This window comes from Solanum verrucosum, unplaced genomic scaffold (assembly GCF_900185275.1).
Source record: "Solanum verrucosum unplaced genomic scaffold, falcon-dt-bn FXZP01000376.1, whole genome shotgun sequence".
NCBI lineage: Eukaryota > Viridiplantae > Streptophyta > Magnoliopsida > Solanales > Solanaceae > Solanum > Solanum verrucosum.
In genome coordinates this window covers 75,406-84,610 of record NW_026019870.1, presented here as the reverse complement: position 1 = coordinate 84,610, position 9,205 = coordinate 75,406, and the positions used below count along the sequence as shown (strand labels likewise).

Below are 9,205 nucleotides of genomic sequence, written 5' to 3'. Positions count from 1 at the left end.
TGATAATAGAGTGTTTAAATTATTATAAAGAATCAAACTAATGAAAGCAAATGCAGTATTGTATACTTATGAAGCAAAAGATTAAGGGAAGTTTTTAAAATTATCTTGAATGTAATTAACTTATTTTAGAGCGTTATGTCATATTTTTGTTATAAAAATAAAAATAAAATTATAACACGAAAAATTAGTTTCTTATTTTTTTATTACATAAAGGCCATCTAACTTTAAGAGTTATTACACGTAATTTATCTTTCTATATTTATCACATAAAAGCATAAACTTTATTAGAAAAAAATTGTTATTGCCTGAAAAGAATTATCTTTAAAGTATATCATACAAAAATTATTTTATTTCTTTTTAAAAATATGATTATGAAATATAATATTCAAATGAGTATATTAGTGAAGAAAAAAATAATCAAATCATATATTTTTTAATATTGATGATAGTGTATTAAATATACTATCAAGAAATTAAAATAAAGAAAACTAATGTAATACTGTAGATCTCCAACAAATTTTGTTTTATGAAGTTAGATATTAAGCAAATATTTTTTATGTGCTTAATTTTAGAAAAGGATGATTTGTATATAATAGAAATAAATAAATGTTATTTTACAAGTTCAAAAATTAGAAAATCATTGATAGATTGTATCGAAAAATATCTTATGGAATTATAATTTGTATAATAGAATTAGTTTTGCACGTAATGAAATGAAAAGAGAAAGGATTATAGAAAAGATGAAGAAAGAGGAATAAAAAAAAGAGTGAACTAGGAAGAATTAAAAAAAGATGAAGTTAGATTGTAATGGGTCCACATTATAAAGTCCATTAAATAATTTCCTTCACACAATTAAGGGAAAATGCATAAGTATCCCCCAGCCTATGCCCAAAATCCTTGAGACACACCTAACATTTACTAAGGTTCTATTACCCCCTGAACTTATTTTATATATAATTTTTTACCCCTTTTCGGCCTATATACAACCTTAAAGTATAACGGAGGATATTGACATACCATTTATAATAGTTCGGGGGTATATTTATCCCTTCTCCCTTTAATTTATGTTGAAATGTTCTTAAAACCTACTAAAATTTACTTTTTTTTTTCTATAACAGTCAATTATTGAAAAGCTGTTCAAAAACTTAGAAAAATTATTTATTTTGCACGGTAAATTACTTAGTATATTATATAAATTAAAAAAAAAAGGTAAAACCCTGAGCTTGTTGGCTGGCAGGTGGTGGTTGCTCATAAAACCCTGCGCCGTGACTCTTGTGCTCTCAAATTCGAACGAAGAAAAGCGCGGGTTGGAAGAATTGGTTTGCTAGGGTTTCTAGTTACTCCAATGGCCACAACTACAGAAGCTAATGATGAAGCTTCAAGAAGAAGCACCACCAAGATTGTTGATGCTTCGCTTTGGTGGGACCCCTTCCCACACTTGCTCGCTGAACTCGAATCTGTTTCTCCCTCCTCTGACCTCCCTCCTCCTCTGGTAATTAGAGTAGCAATTTTTGTTTTTTTTGTTTTTGAAATCATAGGGAAATGGTTTTTGGTGGAACTGAAATTTGCATTAGAAAATCAATGTTCTGCTATGTAGTACAGCTATTAATATCTTATTTTTATTACTCAGGAGAAGAAGATAAAGGTAAATCATGCATGGTTTCTGGACACAGTTTCACTATTTAAGCCACCAAACCTGAAATCAAGGGAGGCTTTAGATGCCAGCCGACTGAAGATTGGTCTACACCAGATTACTGTAGAAGCTGATAAAAAAGAAGCAGCCTTGAAAATTAGTTCTGCTTTGGTAAAACTCTACTTTTTCTGGACCATATGCAATGTTCGGTACTCAAATCATATTGTTGCGTGGTTGGCCTGTAGTCGCTTTTCAATACAGAAAGTTGTTTTATTCTAACTTTTTTCTGTTTGACATGGATCACCATTACTATTATTCTACATCTTGCCCTTATTTAGTTAATTGTTGTAAGGGGCTAAATCCTCATATTTTTGCAGTGTTTGGATGAGGTGCAGTCATATATTCTTGTTGATAGAACCATTAATCAAAAAAGTATCGTTGCTGATGGTGTATTTCACGAGCTTCCTCATTTGGTTAGTGACAGAATTCCCTTGCTCTTTCATTCTCTAATGCTACTCATACTATATTTTGGAGGAAACAGTTTTTATTAATATTGCGTGGAATAATAACTTCTAGCTTGTCGCTTCGCCTCCGTGGCTTAGTTCAGTGCCTAAGGTTGAGGGACTTGTGAGGTCACAGGCTTGAGCTCTGTGCCATGTGAACTAAGCCTGATATTTAAGTGGAGAAGGGAAGAGGGGGTAGGGTTGGCCCCAAACAGATTTCTCAGTCATCAGAAAAAGAAAAAGAACTTCTAGCTTGTTGAGGTATAAACAGGAAACATGTCTATATCTATCCCCACTGCTATAGCCCAAGCCCACACCCACACCCACACCCACACCCACACCCAAGCCCCACCCAAGTCCTGCAGTATTGAGAATTTCAGGTGAACAAAGTGACACATGGTAATTTACTTCAACAGTGGTCCTTGTTGGTCCAGCCATGCCTTTGCAACAAAGTACAGTTCACTTGAAATTTAATTTTAAGAATGTAGTAGTGCCTCATTCATTGTGTTGAACTATTTGTTGCAGGAGATGTTTGTACAAGTTCTCTTTTGTTTCATTTTCTTCTTTTTATTGTTGTTATCCAGGTTATGCTTCAGTATTATTTGGAACGCCAATGTTTAATGAAGTGCACACGCCATATAATTATGCAAGCTTGTGAGTCTTTCTTCTGTTTGGTTGTTACTTATTGCATTGTTATTTTTAAACAACTGTAATAGGAGGTGCATAGGTTCTGCACAGTCCTTGCAGTGTTTCATATATGAGTTATGCTTTTCAACAACATTTGGTAATTTCCTAGGCTGAAATATTTAGTTGAGACTATTAATTTGTGCTCTAAATTTTGTATATCAATTGTAGCCAGATATTTTAGGGTCATTTTAATGAAATCTTTGTTCATTGTGCTGCTACACTGTGATGTGAAAATGCTGAGAAGCACGTTGATGTTGTTCTAAACTTAGTTCTGGTGTTGTTGAAGGTGAAAATGGAGCAAAATGCAATCAAAATGTGAGTTAGTTAAAAAAAGGTGTAGAGGAACGAAATAAATAGAAATAAAATATATGTAATGCAAGAAAATAACTATAGTTGCAAATATATTAATATAACCACTTACGCTTGCTGTAAATAGTTTATGACACCTGCTTTGTTTGATATTAATGATATGATATTTGATTTTATTAAAAATAAAAAAGATCAAAAAGTACAATTAAGTGAAGTATGCTTATCTTTTAATCAGGACAATTAAGTGAAAAATGTTAAGTAAAAATCGTTGTCAATCAAGTTCAAAATCATTTGATGATTTTGATTTGGATGCAACGATGTAGTTTTATGTTTTTAATTCATATTTATAAACAAGTTTACAACAAAAATAATAACCACTACGCCTCAATCCCAAACAAGTTGTGATCAATTCTATGAAAAATTACTGAACATGTTCCCTATTTAAATTCATCTCAGTCCAATATAGTACAAAATAATAATCAAAAGTACCAGAAGTTCTGTATATTATATTGGCATAAGAATCTCTAGAGCTAAAACTGCTAGAAAGCATAGGGCCTAGAGTAAACGTAATAACATGCAGAACAATTATGGAGAATGTTCATCTGTCTAAAGGGGATAAGATGGGTGAAACCAGGGAGCATTAAAGGAGTCCTGAGCAGCTGGAATAGAGATGACAATGCTTCTGATAAGGAGAAGAGATGGAAACTTGTCCCAGCATGTATTTGGCGGACAATCTAGCATGTATTTGGTGGACAATCTGGAAAGAGACAAACAACAGGGGTTTTGAAAATGGGCAGAATAGCTTACAGAAGATCAAGATGAATTGCTTAGCTCTGTCCTCTTTTTGGTGTAAATAAGATATATTAACTAGGACAGAAGACATCTTTGATGTGCTAGATTGTTTACAGGCAACAATCTAGACTAAGACTGTTTTCTTGGTAAGTTGTAACACTTTTGAAGGAGAACTACACTTTTGTTGAAGTATACCTGTGGATATATAGACTAAAGTTACCAGTTTAAAAAAAAACATGACTAAAAAATATATTCCCAATTAATTGGTATCACATATATAAACTTTCATCCACTACATCCTATCATTTGCTAAGTTTGCATTGATTCCAAGAGGTTGTAGGTCTTTCTTATGCTAAAACTATAATTTTTTTTGTGATTACTAACATTCATTAAAATAACGTTCGCATAACTCTTCTTTTTGAAAAGGAAAAAGGTTTGCAGGACACTTAACATATTATTTTTGGTAGCTGTACTTATTGTTTAGTGCTAGCTCTTTCGTCATTCAAGACAAAATCGTGGATGATGAATTGAACCTTAGTGCTTGCATTTGACTGTTGTCAAAGTGTGGGAAGTGTCCAACTTGCAATGAACTTGAATTCAAGCTTAAGCGCACCACAAACAAACCTTCAAGGACGCTGTTTAGTTTTTCCTTGATTTTATTGTGCACTCTTTCATGCTAGCATTTTGGTACACTTAAGTGTTCAATTACAAGTTCTGAATGGTATAACATATTAGCGTGATCCCACACGTGGGGTCTAGGGACTCAACTCAAGAAAAGCATTTTCAAAAGTAGGTTTGACAAATACAAGAGCAAAAGTTACAGTGAAATACTCTACAAAAGGAAAGTACTGACAACAAAAATAGTAAAGATAACTCAAGTAAAAGAAACAACAAGGATACAATTGTAGAATAAGATAATTCTAATAGTAATGCAAGTGGAGTAGGCAAGGTGCATTAAGCTACAACTCTCTACCTACTAACTCTCTACCTTAATTCTCTATGTCAATGCTTTCTTATGTATGGTCATGTCCTGTGTGAGCTGAAGATGTGCCATGTCATATTTGAACACCTCTCCCCAATTCTTCCCCAATCTACCTCTATCTCTCTTTAGACCTATCACTGCCAACTCTGGCACTTCCTTACTAGGGCTTCTGTGTTTTTTCATCTGCTCTTAACATGTCTGAACCATCTCAACCTCGCTTCCCGCATTTATCTACCATTGAGGCAACTCTCACTTTGCCCCATATATCTTTATTCCTAATCTTATCTCTCCTAGTGTTCTCACATATCCTTCTATGCGTCCTCATCTCTGCTACATTCATTTTCTGCACATGTGAATTCTTGACTGACCAACACTCTGCTTCTTAAAGATAGTCGGTCTAACACCTACTCTATAAAACTTACCTTTATGTCTCAGTGGCACCCATCTTTGGAAGGTATCACTTAAACTTGAGTAAACAATTGCTTCCATAGTGTTAAATTGTACTGGTAGAATATGTGCAACAAGAAATGCTTTGATTCTTGAGTATTGTCTTAAATTTTGGACATTGAATTATGTAGTGTCCCCTTGTCTTTGTTAGAGGGACAATATTTTGCTGTTGAGAAAAATGATAACTCAGCAACATGGCTGCCCTATAAGAACACTTAAAGTACTTGTGCGTTGACATGGATATTAGGCCTGATTTCAGGAGAGGCTGATGTTTTCTTGTCACCTTTTCCCTTTAATTTTCAGTTGTAAGTTATATTAGTATAGAATGTACTCCATCAGCTTATTTTGGGATTTCTAGTGAAGTGTTCTTCAAAAGAAAAAAACAGCTTTCTACGAGATTCCATTCAAGTACCAATTGTTGCTTCTATCTCATGAAATTATTGTTTTTTGATTGGAGTACAAATGAGCTGAAAATCTCTTTTCGAATTCACAATACAAATTTATCGTCATTTGAGACTGTTGTCATAGTTTGATATTTTCAATGTTTTAATGCCAACATAGAGCTGAGAGTCCTTATCAATGATCTGTTTGATTGTTTCTTCAATCTCGTTTTTTTTTTCTGACTCTTTTAGATGCTTGGCTTAGATTCCGATGTACATGTATCAATTTATTAAAAATTAGATCTATTTTCTTTTATTCCTTTTTGTTTCTATAACATGTCTCCACCATAATTGTTTATGCATATAAATTTATCTGAAAATTACATCTATTTTCTTTTATTCCTTTTTGTTTCTATAACATGTCTCCACCATAATTGTTTATGCATATAAATTTATCTGAAAATTACATCTATTTTCTTTTATTACTTTTTGTTTCTATAACATGTCTGTACCATACTTGTTTTTATGCATATACACATTTGTTTGAAAATTACATATATTTTCTTTGATTACTTTTTGTTTCTATAACATGTCTCCACCATACTTGTTTATGCATTATATAAATTCATGTATTACTTATCTTATTCGTCTCCTAATGCAGTATATATCGCGACAAGATCTCAAGATTCGTTTATTGTAGATGAGGCACAGAAATTGATTTCTGATGGACTGGACAGGAAATTCTTTTCTGTCCTGCAGGAGAATCTACACTCTAACTTTCCTGAGAACATGGTAAACTATGTTTTGTATTCGGTGTTCAGGATTGAGTTTGTGTGACTTCAACTCAGGATGTGGTGATCAAAAGTGCTGGGCAAGTTTGTGCATGCATGGGATGGGCTTTAAGGGATTGGATAATTTGACAAGTCTCTGAAGTGGCTAATTTAAGAAGTTAATACAGAAACAACAACATACCCAGTGAAGTTCCATTAAGTGGGGTTTGGAGAGGGTAGAGTGTACGCAAACCTTACCACTACCTCGTTGAGGTAGAGAGACTGTTTTCGAAAGACCCTTGGCTCATTTAAGAACTTAATGATAGATAGTTATGGATGTATGAGCCACTAAGAGTGGTTTCTTGGCCTTTCATCCGCACTAAGAAAAGGAAAACAAGAATAAATGTGTGCGTTATAGGAGAGGAAGGAAAACGAGAGTGAAACTTCACCTTCGAAGGTGACTTTCTCTGCACAATCACCCAATTTTCATAATCCCTTCTCTACTAATAAGATAATAATATACATACTTGTGTATTAGAAAGGAATACATTTTTACCTATCAAAGAGAAAAAGAAAAAAGAAAGGCGTGCACTGTTGGATCGGGATGCATTAATATGAAGTAAAAAGAGCTTATGAAGCAACAAGTAAAAGGTGAGGATTGAAGAAACTTGGAAGCAAATGTGAGATCTGGACTTCTATGACTTTCTACTAAATGAATTTGGAGATAATGTCCTTGTTGCTCCAAGGACATCAAGGGAAACATGCGAATGTTAATTTGGAAGCCATGTCAAAACAGTTCTGTACTTTGTTTCCCACATAAGCTACTCTTCTTAATTAGAAATTCTAATTTATTGGTTGCATTAGATAAATTTTAGTTTTCTGTCTTATTGCATGAATGGCTGAATTAGCTTGGTGACAAGGTTTCAGCATTTTAGATAGACTCCATCATCGTCTAAATGCTATATATCAGAGTTCTAGTTCGTACTTTCTTCTTTGTTTTCATTTTTAGTGCAATCCGTTCTTGTTAATCATTTCATAGATTGAAGTACCTGCCTTCTCATGCAAAATAGGATGTTGACCTTTATACTTTGTGGGCTGAAGAAATAGTAATTGAAGACAATCTTGTATTGGATGTTCTTTTCCTCATATTTTACGAGTTCTGCCCCTGCACGGGTGAACTGTGGAAAAAATTGTGCTCACTTTATGAGGTACTTCCTTGAAATTTCAGTTGGAGTTATTATCTCTTAGACTTGCATATTTGCTGATTCTAGCACAATTTATTTCAGGGATTCATTTCAAATTCTTATAATTTTGGGAAGTTGGCTGTATCTGCTGAAGCAGTTTCCTCTATTTATCATGCCAAACTGCAGCTGCTGCTTATCCTCATAGAAACTTTGGATTTGGAAAATCTTTTGCAGATGGTTCATGATGAAACTCCGTTCAGGTTGTTGTTAACAGTTCATTAGCTCCATGCTTACTATTACTGTTGTACTTTTTTTAGTCAAGTAAGGAGTAAATTCATTAATGATGGGGAAAAACTCCAATATACACAAAGGGGTCATTTGATAATAGTTACTAGAGAAAATAATGCAGTATTAGGTTTGGTATTACTATTCCCTTGTTTGATACACTTTTTCAACCTATGTAAAAATTAGTTATACACCCTTTTTGGTACTATCCTATGTATAACTAATACATAACAAACCAGGTCTTAACAATATCAAGTTTATTAATGCATGCTAATGCATGGTAAAAGATACAATTTCCCCTGAAAGTGTATAAATATGGAGGGTATCTTTGAAAACAATTATTTTTAGAAATTATGCAATGCATGTTATTTGTAATACACCAAACCAAACCGTGGAAGTTGTCTTTATTACCCCTTTTTCATCATTAGGATCATTTAATATGAACAAGTCAACCCATCACCAAGTTCCATTACTCCCCAACACATACCATAAAGAAATACACGATTCTATACACTTAACAAGGGTCGAGAAATCCACTTGCCTCAAATAATCGAACAATCACTCCGGGACTTGAGCCTTCCCGTTTCGTTGTGCTTCCAAATCAATGCAATTTATTCAAATAAGTAATCACAATAAAATTTTGAAACTAACCACACCCATATTACTGTATTTTTTTGAAATAGGTAACTTTGTATTCACACAAAAGACCTCATCAAGAAATTGACGAGGAGGGATTTACAAACCCCCCGGGGGTGCCATCATTCTCAAGTCCAAAACCAAATTTTCAAAAATTTACAATTGTCCTATAAACTTTACTAAACTATCTGCTTCCCCCACTAAATCTTGCTTACACCAAAAAAACAAAAGACTAAGGCATCTCATCTTGATCGTCTAGGCACTGCTAGTCCTCCCTTCAAAGCACCTTCCATTCCTTTCTTTCCATAGTGTCCACCAAATGCAAGCAGGTACATTTTTCCACCAATCTCCCTTTAATCCTCTCTTCCCAATTCCTTGCCAGCGTGTTAGTACCTCAAAAGTGTTTCTGGGCATTGTCCAGTTAACCCCGAGTATACAAATGAACATGTTCCACAGATCTGCAGCCATCCTGCAGTGCAAAAACAAAATGGCCATTTTCTTCATGTTTTAGCATATTACTGTATGTTTTAGCCTTGACCCAAAAACTCACCTAACTCTATAACCAAGTTCCTAAATCTTGATGCCAACCAATAGGTC

The 9,205-nt window shown here is 33.8% G+C and overlaps 1 protein-coding gene across 4 annotated transcripts in view; it reads left to right on the top strand.

The window, feature by feature from the left end:
- The first annotated feature begins 1,233 nt into the window (after positions 1-1,233).
- LOC125819154 (uncharacterized) overlaps positions 1,234-9,205 on the top strand; it is a 55,757-nt gene continuing 47,785 nt past the window's right edge. For all 4 annotated transcript variants that reach the window (XM_049498680.1, XM_049498669.1, XM_049498676.1 and 1 more), the window contains exons 1-7: positions 1,234-1,492; positions 1,631-1,804; positions 2,011-2,106; positions 2,721-2,790; positions 6,395-6,525; positions 7,574-7,711; positions 7,790-7,947. In XM_049498680.1, coding sequence (XP_049354637.1) covers positions 1,346-1,492; positions 1,631-1,804; positions 2,011-2,106; positions 2,721-2,790; positions 6,395-6,525; positions 7,574-7,711; positions 7,790-7,947 — 914 coding nt within the window. In that variant the 5' untranslated portion in view covers positions 1,234-1,345. The remainder of the gene's footprint in view (positions 1,493-1,630; positions 1,805-2,010; positions 2,107-2,720; positions 2,791-6,394; positions 6,526-7,573; positions 7,712-7,789; positions 7,948-9,205) is intronic.